Below are 16,821 nucleotides of genomic sequence, written 5' to 3' on the forward strand. Positions count from 1 at the left end.
CTACCCTTTATCTTGTTTTTCTTGCTTGATGGCACTAGTCACCCTCTGGCTTTCTGGCTTTCTGGTTTTCTGGCTCTTCAGGCAAAAGACCATTCCCGAAAAACTCAACTCCCTGGCTAAGAGGAGAATATTTTATCTTCTGAGAGAAGATTACAAAAGATAAACAGTGACCCACCACCCAGTAAAGCAGACACTAGAAGTATGCATGGACCATAACATATGGTCTGACAATTAAGCTGTTACAGAGGCTAGGCACTTACTTTCTTGAATCACTACTTCCTGATATCCTTCAGACTTTTATAAAACATTATTTTACATTAATCATTCATTTCTGAGCATCTCATTGAACTTGGATGTCCCATAATGAATGGCTTTATTCACCTTAATCTCAGTCTTATTTAACCTCCCAGTAGTGTTTCTTTTCAATTTATGACATGTTCAGCTAATGAGCTGGTAACTTTCTCATCTTAGGAGAACCTTGTGACTTACCAGTAAACTTTTTAGGAGATACCATTGTTCTTTGAAGGCACAGTTTCTCTTTCATTTCACTAAGAAAATCAAGACTAGGTTCCTGTCATTAATTCAACAGTTACGATTGAGCACCTACTATATAATCAGAAACACTGGGTAGGCTTTTTGTCAGTGTTTTGAATTGGCTAAGGAATGGGATACCTGCCTTATATATGTATTTTTTAGGGAGGGAGGGGCAGAAAAGGAGGGAGAGAGAGAATCCCAAGCAGGCTCCACGCCCCAGGATACCTGCGTAATAGCAGTGTCACACAGAGAGTGATATGCCAAAGCACAAAACTTAAGGAAGTGCTCTTTCTCAGTGCCATGCAAGTGCTGACCCTGTAGTTGCATGACCCTGAAAATGAGTGCCTCCTTCATTTTGCACCCGAGGAATGTCTTGCCTCACCTTAGTCCATACTCTGCTGCATTTACAGGTAAAACACATAATTTCACAGTTACCAAGATCAGTATTGATTTTTATGTGTTGAATCATTTTAACTTTCTTGTTTTGACTTCTTGTTGGGTCATCTTTTCTTACAGAACTGTATTGCTGTTGATAAGAATTATCCTTGAATATTGCCAGTGTGTGGACAATATCCCATCTGTTACTACTGACATGCTTACTCGTCTGTCAGATTTATTGAAGGTGTGTATGATTTCACTCTGTGATGGAAAAATAGTTGAAAGAAGTAATTCATTAGGGTATGACTAATCTTCAAACTGAGACATTTCAAGGTTAAGTTACCTTTAAGACATTAATTTTGTGACATTTGATTGTGGTTGAATCACAACATGTTACTGGAAGAAGGCCGCCTGCTTCCTTCTCACTTTTAGCGATTCCTCATTATACCCATAGAGTTGTTAATGACATTGGAGACAGGAGATGATTTGTTCGTTAGGTGCTGAACATGACTGAGGCCACTTAGGTCAAAAAACCTGGACTGGTTTCAAATGTGCATGGAAGGAGTTCACTGAACTTTACAAAATTCATCTCACTAAGGTTAGAGATTTTTCTTAAATCATTCTTTCAGAACCATTGATGTAAAATGAAAATGTGGTGATAATCTTATTCAGCCATTTCATTTTAACAGATATTTTTAACTGCTGGCATAAAGAAAAGGCTCCAAATGTCTAATCAGTTAATTCTCCCAAATTGAGTTGTCATATTTTAGTCCAGAAAGATTTTGTTACCCTTTTGACAATAGGACCTCCAGTAAGAATGACTGAAACTGAACTAGTTTTTTTAATTTAAGTGTAATTAACATATAGTGTATTGTTTCAGTGAAACTGAACTAGTTTTATGAATGCAGATTAAATATTAATTTCTGAACAATTGTTTTTTAGAATTTTACTTTTTTCCTACCAGACAATAAATATTAACATCATCCTTCCCCTTTTTTTGCCATTACATAAATAGATCCAAATTGCTCCTACTAGAAAATTCATTTGGTCCTTGAATGAGAGGAAAGAGGAATGTATTTTTAGAACTGTAGACACATTGCCAGCATATATAGAATAGTTTTTAATAAATTGTTGGGCTTTTTTTTCTCCTTCCTTTGTTAGTACTTCAATTCAAGAAGTTGCCAGTTAGTTCTTGGAGCTGGTGCACTGCAAGTTGTTGGACTAAAAACAATAACTACAAAAAATTTGGGTATGGATTCTTGCTTTTAATTCACATGCTGAGGTTTTACAGTGAGGTCGCCATACTTGTGTTTTCATTATACCTGATGTTTTTATGACTCTAACTAAAGGCTCTAAAAGTAGCAAATGCTTCTTCACTCTTCTGTGTATTACCATAACTGAAAAATTAACTTCTGGGGAAATGTTAGGAAGAATTTCCATCCTAACATATATAAGTTATTTGGAAGTTGCACCACTATAGAAAATGTTAAGATATAATACGTATGAGGTATCTGAATGTCAGAAGAGAATCAGTTGTCCCATTAGCTTCCTCAGGTTAGTAAAACTAACAACTTGAGTTCATTGGGAAGAGCAGCATGTTTTACTACATTATTCATTACCGAGTCATTTTTTTTTAAAGATTTTTATTTATTTGAGAGACAGCACGCAAGCAGGAAGGGGCAGAGGGGGAGAGAGAGAGAAAGAATCTAAAGCAGACTCTGCACTGGGCACAGATCCCAGTGTGGGGCTCAATCCCATGTCCATGAGATCATGACCTGAGCCAATACCAAGAGTCAGATGCCCAACTGACTGAGCCACCCAGGCACTCCCCAAATCATTTTCTTAAAACAAAGTGAAATAATGTTGATTTCTGCCAGTGTGTTCGTCATTAATGAAACAAACTGTATGAAACTAATTGACATTTTTTATTTAATTTGATATTTAATTAAACACAACTAATAGTGTTTTTTGTTCTTCAGCTCTTTCTTCACGTTGTTTGCAGTTAATTGTGCACTACATTCCTGTGATCAGGGCTCATTTTGAAGCTCGACTGCAGCCTAAGCAATATAGCATGCTTAGGCATTTTGATCATATCACTAAGGTACTTTTCCTTATATTTTCTACTAGAGTTTCATAATTGTTAAGTATTTTTTAGATGTGTCCCAGGGACTTTAAAATATAATGTTCTTTCTCGTTACAGGACTACCATGACCACATAGCTGAAATATCAGCTAAGCTTGTAGCGATAATGGATAGCTTATTTGACAAGTTGTTATCTAAGGTAATGATTTATGGAAATTATTAGGCATTGTTTAAAGGCATTGTGCCTTTTCACAGTTGTCTAACCAGTCAAATTCTTCAGGGTTTAGAAAAACTCAATAAAATGTTCAGGTTGCCCAAATAATGGATAATCATATCCAAAGAGGCTGGAAGGGGGCAAGAGGGAGGTTATTTCAAGAATGATAGAAACCCTATGCAGAAGTAATTTTATATTAGCTGCATTGACAAATACGTGCCTTCTTCAAACTAGGTTTTAGTCTGTAAGTCCTCCAGAGACAGAATTGAGAGAACAAAGACCAAAATAGAGAAAAAAGTAGATAAATTATTTGTGGTAAGGTATGTTCTTTATTTTCCAGACTGAAATGACAGAGTCTGAGGTGCTCTGTTATTTCCCACATAGAAAATCAATTTCAGTATCTGTTTCTTGTTTGCTTCCCGTTCCGAATGGGTCATTAAAAGAAGCAATGGTTTCCAGTGAATCCTCTATTATACTGGAGGGTATCTTCTTGAAAAATGTCACTTAATCAGGCCTAGTCACTTTTGCCCTCTTACTTTTTCATTCCCTAAGTTCAACACCTGTCTTAGGGAGGAAGCAGACATTGGAATTTTGAAGGTTATATGTCCATGCCTGAGAGTATATTTAGGGTAATCATCAAACCAGGCACTTTGGTATGCTTTTCTGCCACTTGCATTCTTCAGGATTCTGAGATGGCAGGAGCAGCAAGCACGTGAAAATCATAAAAGTGCAAGGTAAAGCAGTGCCCATTCACAGGTATAGATGTGTGCTTGTACGTTTGAAGGTGACAATGAGGAAAGAGTCCTTGGAAAATAAGATTGCATTTGTTTAATAGTTCTCAAATGTTTTGGTCACAGGACCTCTTTACACTCTTAAAAATAATCGCAGACCCCAAAGAACTTTTATTTATGCAAATTGTACCTATAAGTAAGTACCATATTAGAAATTAAAACTAAGAAATTTAAAACACAAGAGTACACAAACACATTCCATTGACTGTCAGAACAATGACATTGTTGCAAGTCATCTAAAAATCCCCACTCTTCAAGCATGAGAAAATGAGAGTGAAAAGTTAATAACATTTTAGTATTATTATGAAAATGGTTTTTACTTCACAGATTCCCACAAAGAGTCTCTGACTCCCAGGTGCCTCCAGACCACACTTTGAGAATGTCGGGTGTAGTTGATAAATAACATAGATACTTTATGCCCTTAAGAAGCTTAAGGAATTTATAGTTATGTGCAGACATACCCATATTATGCTGTACCTGTTAAATTAGTTTCTAGTTTTGTATGGAGAAAAATGATTGTTTAGGAATTCTCTATTTTCTTTATGGTTGCCAAGTACAAACTAAATTCAAAAGCATACTGTTTCATCAGTTTTCCTTTTTGATAATGGCATTCTTCTGTCTACCAAAAGTTAATAAATAACATACTGTGACTACTCTAAAGAAGTTTACCATCTTTTACAGGAAGGGAGGTGGGCGGGGGATGGGTTAAATGGGTGATGGGGATTAGGAGGGAACTTGTGATGAGCACCGGGTATTGTATATAAGTGATGAATCACTAAATTCTACACCTAAGAGGCTAAGAGGTATGTAAACTAATGGAATTTAAATAAAAATTTGGAGAAAATTAATTAATTAATTTTTAAGAAAAGAAGTTTACCATCTAACAAGGCAGAGGACTGTAAACACGTAACAGTGTAGAATAAGGTAAATGTTAAATAGTGGAACTAGTAATAAGCTATGGAATATAATGAAGCAAAACCAAAGAAGTGCCAGTACTCTTAAATCCCTGATTTAGTCTGTGTTTTTGTTTTGTTTTGTTTTGTTTGTTTTACCAAGAATTGGGACTGTGGCTAGGCTTTTTCCTGTGACAATTTATTTTATTCTTTTTTTTTTGGTAAAGAAAAGGAATTATTTAATGAGCTTTCCATATATTTATCACCTATATATAACAGTCACATTTTGCTTTTTTTGCTAAACTATTTTAAAAAAATTTTTTTTTTAAGATTTATTTATTTTAGAGAGAGAGCACGAGCAGGGCAGGGTGGAGAGGGGCAGAGGGAGAGAATCTCAAGCAGACTCTTCCCTCTGTGCTCGGAGCTGGATGCAGGGCTCAATCTCACAACCCCGAGATCATGACCTGAGCCAAAATCCCCAAGAGTTGGATGCCTAACCTACTGAGCCACCCTGGCATCCTGTAAAATATTTTATAATAAATGTGAGGCATTATGATATTTCACCCCTGAATGATTCAGTTATGTATTTCTAAAAACTGATACTTTCTTATATATTCATGCTACCATATCACACCTGACAAAATTAACAGTAATTCATTAATATCATCTAATATTTATTCCTATTTAAAATTTATCAATTGTCCCAAAATGTTTTTTCAGTAACTTGTTTGAACAAAGATTTCTACATGGTTTACATACTGCATTTAGTTATTATATGTCTTCAGTCTTTTATAAACTTTATTTAATTTTTTTTAAGATTTTATTTATTTATTTGACAGAGAGAGAGATAGCGAGAGCAGGAACACAGGCAGGGGGAGTGGGAGAGGGAGAAGCGGGCTCCCTGCGGGGCTCAATCCCAGGACCCTGGGATCATGACCTGAGCTGAAGGCAGCTGCTTAACCAACTGAGCCACCCAGGCGCCCCAGTGTTTTATAAACTTTAAATATCCTCCTCCCCATTATTTTTAATGTCAAGAATGTACCTAGTCTTTTGCAACTTAGTATTTTCACTACTATATTTGTACTGATGACTTCCCCTGTTACCTTGACCTATTACATTCTCTCGGTTAACAAGTCTCTGTTTGCCATTCTCTGTCCTAGTTGCTTTCGTGGGTTGCCCAGGAGTTTAGCTCTGTTTTAAATTCATCCCAAGATAGGAGACAGTGTTTGGTTTGGGTTAGCCTCTTAATTTTAGCTTTTTATTTTCTAATCTGAAAATTTAATTTGGAGAAAGAAGGATAACACAGTAATATAGACTGATTCTAAAAAGCTAGTAAGTAATGGTACCATTGCTTAGAAAGAATGAAACGTTAACATCTAATTATACTACTGGCTCAACTAATGTCCCAGCCATCATTTATTCATTCATTCATTCATTCATTCATTCAGGAAGCTAAATTGTGTTAGGTAACTGGGATACATAGGGTGAAGAAGTCTTCAGTGTTGTCCCTCAAATAGTTGAATATCTAATAAGAAAAGTATATTGATAATTATAACAGAAGGTAGAATATGTAAAGAGCCATAAGTAAGGAATCGATTTCGTGCAATTAGAGCTTTTAATGCTTTGGAAGAGTGGGTTCCCAGCTGAGGAGGGAGATCTGGGAAAAACTTTATGGATGAGGCATGCATGTAAGTTTTGCTTTTAAAGATAGGCATGGTTAGGGCAAATGAAGTTGAGGTGAAGAGACGCTCTGAGGTAACAGCATGTAGGTAGGAATCAATCATAGGAGGAAGATTAGTGTCAGGGTTTTGTAGTCAGGTAGACCTAAGTTCATGTTTGTCCCAGATTAGCCATTGAAGCACCTTGGGCAAATCTCCTTAAGCCTTAGTTTGTCTTTAAATGGGGAAAATAATAGAGCCTTATAAGTTTGTAGTGAGAATTAATGAGATAATATTTATGTGGAGTGCTTTTCTTTTATCATATGTCTGACTATAGCAAGTTTCCAGTAAATGTTGACTGCTAATGTTTTTGCTGTTGTTAATAATAACAAAGGTAAGTTACTCCATTTAGCTAACATATTAGGATGGGTGAACCGAGGAATGGGAGATATGCTGGAAAGACAGTGAAGAGTTTTCACTGCCAGTGGAAAGCTAACCAATTTAAGTTAGGCTTATGAGGTGTGACTTACAGTCAGTAAAATTTACTCTTTTTTTTTTTAAATTTTTTATTGTTATGTTAATCACCATATATTACATCATTTGTTTTGGTAAATTTACCCTTTCTAAATACAGAGTTTGATAACTTTAACATATGCGGTAGTAGAACTACCACAATCAAGATACATAACAGTTCCATCACTGTTCAACATTCTCTCAGGCACTTTCGCAGTCAGTTCTCTCCCCACATCCAAAACCTTGAAAACCACTGATCTGATTGTCATCTGTGTAGTCTTGCCTTTTCCAGAATGTCCTTTACCTGGAATTATACAGAATGTAGCCTCTTGTCCTAGGCTCCTTTCATTTAGCATAATGCTTTTGAAATTGATAGTATGTGTTAGTGGTTTGTTCCTTTTTATTACGGAGTAGTATCCATTGTATGGATGTATCACTATTTGTTTATTCATCCATTTATCAGGGGATAGACCTTTGGATTGTCTCCAGGCTTTGGCTATTATGAATAATGCTGCTATAAACATTCACGTGCACATCTATCTGTGGGTACACGTTCCATTTCTCTTGTGTAAATACCTTGGAATAGATTGATGGTTATATAAGAAATGTAAAACTTTATGATATCTTTATAAAAAACTGCCAAATTTTTTTCTAAAGTGAGTATACCATTTTTTTTTCCCTACTTGTGATATATGAGAGTCCTAGGGGCTCTTCATCCTCACCAGCACTTTCTGTGGTATGTCTGTTTGTTTTTTAATGTTAGTACTCTAGTAGGTCTGTATGGAGTGATATCTCATTGTGGTTTTAGTTTACATAATAATTTATATGTTGAGCATCTTTTCACATATTAGTTTCCACCCATGTCTTTTCTTTGGTAGCGTGTTCAGACTTTTTGCCAATTTTTAAAAGTTGGGTTGTTGAGTTGTAAGAGTACTCTATATATTCTAGATACAAATCCTTCATCAAATATGTGTTTCCATAAGTATTTTCTCCCAGTCTGTCACTTATCTTTTCATTTTCTTAACAGTGTTATAGAAATGACAGTTTTTAAATTTTGATGAATTCCAGTTAGTCCTTTTTTTCTTTTATTGTTCATGCTTCTTGTGTCCTATCCCAAGAAACCTACCCAAGTTACAAAGATAATTCCCATTGTTTTCTTCTGGAAAGGTTTATTGTTTCAGGTTTTATATGTATATCTGTGATCCATTTTTAGTTGATTTTTGTATATAGTACAAAGTATGAGTTAGTGTTCTTTTTTCTGGCTAGTTCCAGCACCTTTTGTTGAAAAGACTGTCCTTTCTTCATTGGCACCTTTGTTGAAAATTGGCTGTTTTCTTGTGGGTCTGTTTTCAGACTCCTATTTCATTGATCTATAAGTCTGTCTTATACCAATACCATGTCTTACTGCCTTAACTACTGTAGCATTATTCTAAGTCTGGGAATCAGGTAATGTGAGTCCTCGGGATGTGAAGCCTTCTCAGTGTTCCCACTCCTCCTCCAGTGGTAGCCAATCTATACTTTGAATGGATTTTGATCCTGGGCTTAAAGGTATTTTTTTGTTTCTATTCCTCACAGCCCTGGGAATGAAAGAATTTGGTGCCCTTTCTCCGTGACTGTAGGTTTTGCTTTATATAAGAGGAGGGTGCAGGGAAGTGGGCAGCACTTGTTCCTTTTCTCTAGTGGTGGCCACTCGCCTCCTGCTTGTCTATGAGAGTGATTCTGTGGTCTCTAGTTCTGACTCCAATGTTGCTTGTGAGGACCTTTTGGAATCCCATGGAGGAGAACTTGTGCGTGCAAACTCCCCTTGTGACCAGCGCTCTCATTTACTGTAAGCATATACTATTCCGTATTTGGCCCTTTGGGAATTTGTTAAAAATGTCAGTTGTTTTCTTTCTCTTTGTTTCTGTGGTGGTCACCTCTTCTTCCTATGCTCTGCCAAAGTGAGACAGTTCCTGTGCCCCATCTCTCCTCAGTGGGGCTTGTCACTCTTTGGAATTAGCTCCTTTGGTTCTTGGGACCTCTGTTCTCTGAAGGGTTCAAGAAAAGTTATGATTTTGTAAATTTTTACAGTTTTTTTGTTGTGAGGGTGGTAGAATATTCTCTTACAGCTTTCTAAATTTTAAACGGAAGTAAAACCCAAAAGTTTTTAAACTAACAAATCCCATGATTAGAATTGCACTGTAGTAGGATTTATCAGATAGTATGTAGAATAGATTTGAGGTGGTATGGCATGTCCTCTGTGTGGAATACTTTCACTTAATTTTTTTCATTTGAAGACTCAGCAGCCCAGGTGTGCTACTCGGGAAGCCATCTTTGCTATTGCCTAAGTGACTTCACCCGTGTTCCTGGAGCATGCAATGTCCACTTTCTGGAATACCAACCAGCTTTTAGGCTGTCAGCTCCCCAGAGCTCTCTGTCTCTGATTCATCTTTGTACACTCCAGCTAGCATAGTATCTGACACATTCATTCAGTCATACACATTCACATACATACACACACACTCATACACCTGTATACCTATGTACCTATATACACACATTTAAGAAAATATGCATCCAGAGCTTACTGAGTACCAGTCTTATTAAATGTTTATTGACCTCATCATATCTGGACTCATTAAAATGTGACTGCGTTTTTTCAGGTGAGAAGTATTGAAGATTCACCCACGGCAGTGAGACAGTTTCGTCCCCTGAAGGCATTCAGAAGTGTTGGGAACATACAGTTTAGGAAGTGGGACAATACTGGTAGCTAGTGAGTAGAGGTCAAGAATGCTACTGAACATCCTATAATACACAGGATAACCCTCACAACAAAGAATGAGATAGACCAAAATGTTAGTAGTGTAGAGGTTGAGAAACTCTGACCTAGAATATTAATGTGCAAAATAATCCGAAAGTACATTTGATGACCCTTAGATTCAATACAAGGAACCAAAGAGGAGGAATAAAAACTTAGTTGGGGATTTCCAGTCTGTGTGAGCAGGAGGATTGTAATACAAGCAATAGTAATGGAAACAGGAAGGAGAAGCAGGTTTGGGAAAGTTCATGGTAAACTCAGTTATGGTATGGAACATTTAGGAGATGTGTGACTTAAATTTAACAAAGTGGTTCAGGACTAGAGATAAATTAGAAGTTGTTAGATTGAATGAGATTGATAAGAGAGAAAGAGGGGATGATAGGGGCATTAAGATTGAAAAAGCGTTGCATTTAGGAGACAGGATACAGAAGAGGAAGGTCAGGAGGGGAGGAATCAGGGAAGCGCTGCATTACATGAGGAATGAGGACCGGGTTTCAAGGGTGAAGGTGTGTGAACACTGCAGAGCAGTGAGTAGGGAGACCAGGAAAGTTACTAAATTTGGAAGTTAGGATGTCTTGAGTGATTTTTGCACAAATTTCAGAAGATCGTTAATAGTGGAGGAAGGTGGTTTGGGTGGTGGCAAGAACCAAATTTTAAGGGTTGAGAATAAAGAAGTACAGTGTCAAGTTTCAGTGACTGAAGAAATGATGGTGAAGCTAAGATGGAAAGAATAGTATCTTTAGGGAAGGCAGGGCTGAAGGAAGGTTTTGGGAGTGTACTAGTTACCTAGAGCTGCCGTAACAAATTATCAAAGATAGTAGCTTTAAAACCACAGAAATGTATTCTTTCATAATTCTGGAGGCAAAAGTCCTAAACCAAAGTGTTGTCAGCCATACTCCCTCTGAAGGCTCTAGCAAAGTCTTTCCCTGCCTCTTCCTTGCTTCTGGTGCTTGCTGTCAATTGCTGGCATTCTTTGGCTTGTGGATGTATCATTCCGATTTCTGCCTCTGTCTTCACGTGGCCATTTTCCTTCTGTGTGTGTGTGTCTAAATTTCCTTCTCCTTTCTTTTATAAAGACACCAGTCAGTGGATTCAGGGCCCACTCTAATCCAGTATGACCTTATAAGGTTCTAAGTGAACATGAATTTTGGAGGGATACTATTCAACCCAGTACAGGGTGGTATTTAAGATACAGGGATGTTACCATAATGAGATAACTACTTCATACCCACTAGGATGTCTAAATAAAAAAGACAGTAACAACTGTTGGTTGAGGATATGGAAAAATTGGAACCCTCATACACTGCTGAGTAGGATATAGCTCCTTGGAAAAAATTTTGACATTTTCTCAAAAGATTAAAGTTATCATATGACCCAGTAATTCCACTTCTAGGTATACACCCAAAAGAATTGAGAACATTTGTCCACACAAAACCGGTGCATGAGTGTTCATAGCATTATTATTCATAATAGCCAAAGAGTGGAAAGAACCCAAATGTCCATCAGTTGATGATTGGATAAATTATGGTACATTCATACAATAGAATATCATGCGGCCCTAAAAAGGATGAAGTACTGATGCATGTTAACAAAATGGATGAATCTTGAAAGCATTATGCTAAGTGAAAGAAGCCAGTCACAAAAAGCCACATATTGTATGATTACATTTATGGAGATTAGTGGTTGCCAGGAACTGAGGGGAGGGGGGCATGGGGAGTGACTGCTAACGGTTATGGGTTTCTTTTGAGGTGATGAAAATGTTCAGAGGTAAATAGTGATGGTTGTATAACTAGGAGTCTACTAAAAACCAGTTAATTGTACACTTTAAAAGGGTGAATTTTATGGTGTGTGAATCATATCTTAAATCTGTTATTAACAAAAAAGATAAGGGGATGTTTTATATATTCCTAGGTTGAAGAAAGGTAAAACTTTAGGTGGTCACAACTTTGCTTATTTTGGACCCAGTCACATGGTGACTTCTGCATCATTCTGCTAAGAGCAGTATATTGGAACTCACCATTTTAATAAACTATATAAGATTAGTACATTAAATTATTTATATAAACATTAATATAAAAAGCCCAGATTTGTCTTATAAAAATAGTACATAATTTGTGAATTATAAAATGTGGGCCAAAGATGGTTCTCTGAATACCAGTATATTATATTATTATATTAATATCCAAATGTAAGGATAGTAAAATGAATTTACCTAAGTTTAAAATTTCAGTGTAGGTCATTGCTGAGAAAGTTTTCCTTTACCATAGTTAGGATAAATATGATTACTATATTGGCCTACCTATAAAACAAAAAGAAACTTTTAATTCTGCCAGAGTCCTATTGATTTGATATGATCATGTTGACACATTCTGAAAATCATGTTTAAAAAATGATCTGTTAATTTGGAGGGCCTACTTTAAAGATTCATCATTGTATATTGAGCCAGATGGGTAGCTAACATTTTTTGTGTACTTTGTGTCAAGCACTGTTTTGTGTTCTTGTAAGCCATCTTTTTAAGTCCTCACAGCAAGCCCTTTGAGATATAGAGAAATGAAGTAACTTACCCAGTGTCACATAGCTAAGAATCTGAAGAGCTGGGATTTGAACCCAAAGAATCTGTCTTAAGGGAAGCAGCCTCTGTTCTTAGCCACTAAATTTTGCTGGCTTTCTCAAAGTAGATTAGGATATTTAATGAAAAGTTCTTGAGATTTGCATGAATAGCACAGATCATAGAAGTGTAAGCTTCAACTCTATCAGTTAGGCATGGAAGGGCTGAAAATATGTGTCTGAGGGAACAGTGGGGACAATAAACAATCCAGAGGACATGAACATAATTCTCATTATTTTTCCCTGCCAGTATGAGGTGAAAGCTCCCGTTCCTTCTGCCTGTTTCAGGAATATTTGTAAGCAAATGGCAAAAATGCATGAAGCTATATTTGATCTTCTTCCAGAAGAACAAACACAAGTGAGTAATAATTCCTAACACTGCTTTTTTATATATAACATATGCATGCAGAATTGGAGTGTTTTTACATACTTTTGGTACAGTTAAGCCTAGTTCATATTCCAGTTGGGGCGCCTGGGTGGCTCAGTCATTGGGCGTCCTTCAGCTCAGGTCATGATCCCAGGGTCCTGGGATCAAGCCCCGCATCGGGCTCCTTGCTGGGCGGGAAGCCTGCTTCTCCCTCTCCCACTCCCCCTGCTTGTGTTCCCTCTCGCTGTGTCTCTATCTAATAAATAAATAAAATCTTTCCAATATGATTATTATTTTTTTCAGCTGTTATATTGACATGTGGAACATGGATAAAAATTTCTGATTTCAAAATGCGCCTGGCTCCAACAGGCCAGAGCAGTAATTGCTCTGCTGTATGTCAGCAGTTGTAAAAAGCAGATTTTTCATTTGTCTATTGAGTATCAGAGATGCCAGATTCTACCTACATCATTCATTATCAGTTTGAAAATCAGAGTTGCCATCTATCAACAGTAAAATATGTTGCTGTTGTTATAATCCAAATGGGATAGTGGAGGAATTAGTTAATGGAATTAATGAGATGACACATAAAGTAACTCAATCAGTATACTTCATTAATATTTGTTAGATCAGCATAAGTGATCGGTAGTAGGCATAAACGAGGAAAATAGCATAATGGGTAGTCTTTGGCACCTCTCACCTATGAAGTACCCTCCCTTTGTCCCGACTGTCTTCCCCTATATGAGTGTTACCACAGAGTTCTCTGCACTGTTCACCGACTCACCTACCCCACCCCTAACTTGCTCGGTTCCCCTCTCCTGGTATTTTAAAGATTCCTGTATTTTTTTTTTCCAGTCTTTACCCACCTTAGCTTGTTCCCTCTATACCAGGTTATCTCATTCAAGCCTAGTTGTAGAATGATACAGTGTTAGAATACAAACCTAGTTGTATGATGAATTTTCACTGGGATTTTTGTTCTTCAGACAAGTTTGTTATTTGAGTTTGCCTCTAATTGGTTAAGTACATGGAAGTGGTATTTGGGAGCAAAAGGTAGCTTTCTTAGTGTCTCTTGCCTACTCTTTCTCCTGCTGGTCTCCTTTCCCATACCACCTCAGACTTCCATCCTGCAGTAGCTCTTACTGTTTTTCTTCATGCTTCCCTAGGTTTTCATTAATCATTCCGAACTCAGGCTTCATCCAACTCCTTTGAGGCTCACTGAGAATTGCGGAGCTATAAGATAGGGAGCACCCACTGGGTCTCTTTTTTTCTTCCCCATTTCTTCCTAGTCAAGCCATCCTTCTCATTGCAAGTGTAAGATCTCCCACCTCTGACATTCTGACCTTCTGGATTTGTCATCTGAGTTCTAATTATGGCCAGATCAGGGAGCTGGGCATACAGGTAGTCCCATGTGTTTTTATCTGCATCGTAATTTAAAGGGAACTCTTGTCAAAGCTGGGCAAGAATTAGACTTTATGTCAGTATTATCAGTTGAATACTAGTAATTCCATAAAACTTCCATAGATGACTCATATATATTTTTCCCCATAGAAAATACATGTTATTCCACAAAATCGCTTCCAAAGATTAACTATAAACAGTTTCAGGTCAGGTATTTCAGACAGAAGTTTTGGGCCATTGCATCAAATACCTGCATGCAGGAGCAATAAAATACTTTCTAGTCGTTTTACCAGTTTAGAAGGATGAAAGTATCTTTGCTTCTACCATTGTGACTTTTTTTCCCCTATCAAGTTCATATTTAATATATTGCAGAATTCTCCATTTCTTTTTGCCTGTCATGGTCGATCCCACCTTATATGTCCCAGAGGACTTCTAAGGGGCAGAAAGGCAGTGATAAGTTGTATCACTAAAAGAAGTACTGCTGATAAGGGGAAAAAGAGCTTTTATCCAAAAATGTAGAAATATTATACTAAAATAGCAACCAGATACCTCAGGGGTGCTTCTTAAAAGTATATGCCAAAGCAAAGATATTTTAAAAATATTTTCTCCAAATATTGATTTGATACTGATAACTCAGATGCTTATGTCTTGTTTCAGTAGAGCTTTAAGAAACCATTTTATTTCTTTTCCAGATGTTATTTTTAAGAATTAATGCAAGTTATAAACTCCACTTGAAAAAGCAGTTATCTCATTTAAATGTGATAAATGATGGAGGACCTCAAAATGGGTATGTTTTCAACATATTTTTACTTATGTGCTCCCATATTGGATTGCTTGATTGGTTTTTACTCATTATGCTGTCCTTCTCCACTATAATCATATCGGACCACCACAGTGGTAAAATCAGCAACTTTTTGCCTTTTTTTCTCTGTGGAGAAGATATCTGTATCTGCCTGTGTGTCCACATTAAAGTGTTTTATAAATGGTCAATTACTTACTTACATGTCTGTTTTGAGGCAGTGTGGGTCAGTAGCACCTCCTTATGTTACCCAGTAGTCTCTCCCTATGCAGACAGGACTCAAAGTCCTACTTTGTAGCTGTGTGACCATGAGAAATTCCACTTAATTCTGCCTTATTTATAAAATGAGGATAAAATGTGCTTTAACTCTTTCATAGGGTCACAAAAAATATAGTATAAGTGTATATGTCCATTTTATTGTAAACTGTTGAACAAATTGTATGTATTGATGAGATAGTGTAATTATATAAAACAATTTAGAATCAGAAAACTTGGGTTAAGTTCTGCTGCTTACTTGCTGTGTGACTTTAGGTAAATCACTTACTCTGTGCTTTTATTAGATTTGAAAATAGGGATGATGGTAAAAAGTACCATCACAAGATTTTTGTGAGGAGCAACACAGATAAAGATACGGGGAAAAGATTATACAAAATGCAAATGCATTGATCATGAAACTACACCTTAATATGATTTCCTTAGTGTTAGCTGTTCCAGGGGTTTTTAAGGAATATTTTTTTCCCTGTTAAGTTTCAGGCTTAAATTTTCAAACTTATAGGAACAAGTGACAAAATATATTTTGGAGTCAGGAATTGGCCCTGTCCAATAAAACAAGTACACTGAACTGATTTTGCAAGAAGTATTTGGAAGCTCCAGACTGCTGAATCTGTTGGCCACATTGAATTTTTTGATGCAAAAATCTGATCTCTCCCTTATTACCTGGTTCTTCTCTTTCTTATTTTTAACAATTGTTATTTTCAAAAATTTCAAAGCCACAGAAAAGTTCAAGGACAGTTTATGAACACCAAAACCTCTCAGAAACTGTTTTTAAAAAACTAGTATTTTTAAGCCCCACTCCCCTCATAACCTTCTACTTTTATTCCCATAGCTAAATCTGGGTTGGTTGGTTGGTTGGTTGGTTCTGACTTCTGAAGCGTCCAAGCTAACTCATTACTTATTACTTTCTTTGTTAATATAGCTATTTGGGGGTTGTACCACCTTAGAGATCTTCACTGTCACATACTTTTAAAGACACTAATTCTGTGTAAGTCAATTCATGCCTCTGAGTGATCCCTTGAAAGATGGAAGTCCCTGAAAATTAACCTCTAGACTCTAGCCAAAGACATAGCAAACTACCTGCTTAAAAGAAATGTTTGTTCCTGAGATGGCTCTAAAAATGTACTTTTTCAAGAACGAAATTGACATAACATGAAATGTAACCATTGTACAGCTAACAATCCAGTAGCATTTTGTGCATTCACAAGTGCATTCTAGTTCCAGTTTGTCCAGGTGATAAAACAGGATCAACACTTAAAACAAAACCCAAGAGGAAATCCTCTACCCATTAAGCATTAAGTTACTTCCTATCCCTCCTTCTCCCCAAACCCTGTGTTTTTTGATGAGATTTTATCTAAGACATTTTTAATAAAAATAGACATATAGAGAAAAATATTTGTATTGCTTAGAATTGACCATTAACATTTATTTTTGCTTGAAAAAATGTTTATGTTAAAAAAGAAAACAAGGGGCGCCTGGGTGGCTCAGTTAAGCGTCTGCCTTCGACTCAGGTCGTGATC

At 36.7% G+C, this 16,821-nt stretch overlaps 1 protein-coding gene across 1 annotated transcript in view; it reads left to right on the forward strand.

Annotated features, from left to right (window-relative positions):
• Positions 1 to 16,821, forward strand: part of VPS54 (VPS54 subunit of GARP complex) — an 88,838-nt gene that overhangs the window by 69,201 nt on the left and 2,816 nt on the right. Inside the window, 6 exon segments of the mRNA XM_027622684.2 lie at positions 1,051 to 1,156; positions 2,074 to 2,161; positions 2,892 to 3,013; positions 3,113 to 3,193; positions 12,718 to 12,825; positions 14,922 to 15,016. Coding sequence (XP_027478485.2) covers positions 1,051 to 1,156; positions 2,074 to 2,161; positions 2,892 to 3,013; positions 3,113 to 3,193; positions 12,718 to 12,825; positions 14,922 to 15,016 — 600 coding nt within the window.

This window comes from Zalophus californianus, chromosome 8 (genome assembly GCF_009762305.2).
Source record: "Zalophus californianus isolate mZalCal1 chromosome 8, mZalCal1.pri.v2, whole genome shotgun sequence".
Taxonomy (NCBI): domain Eukaryota; kingdom Metazoa; phylum Chordata; class Mammalia; order Carnivora; family Otariidae; genus Zalophus; species Zalophus californianus.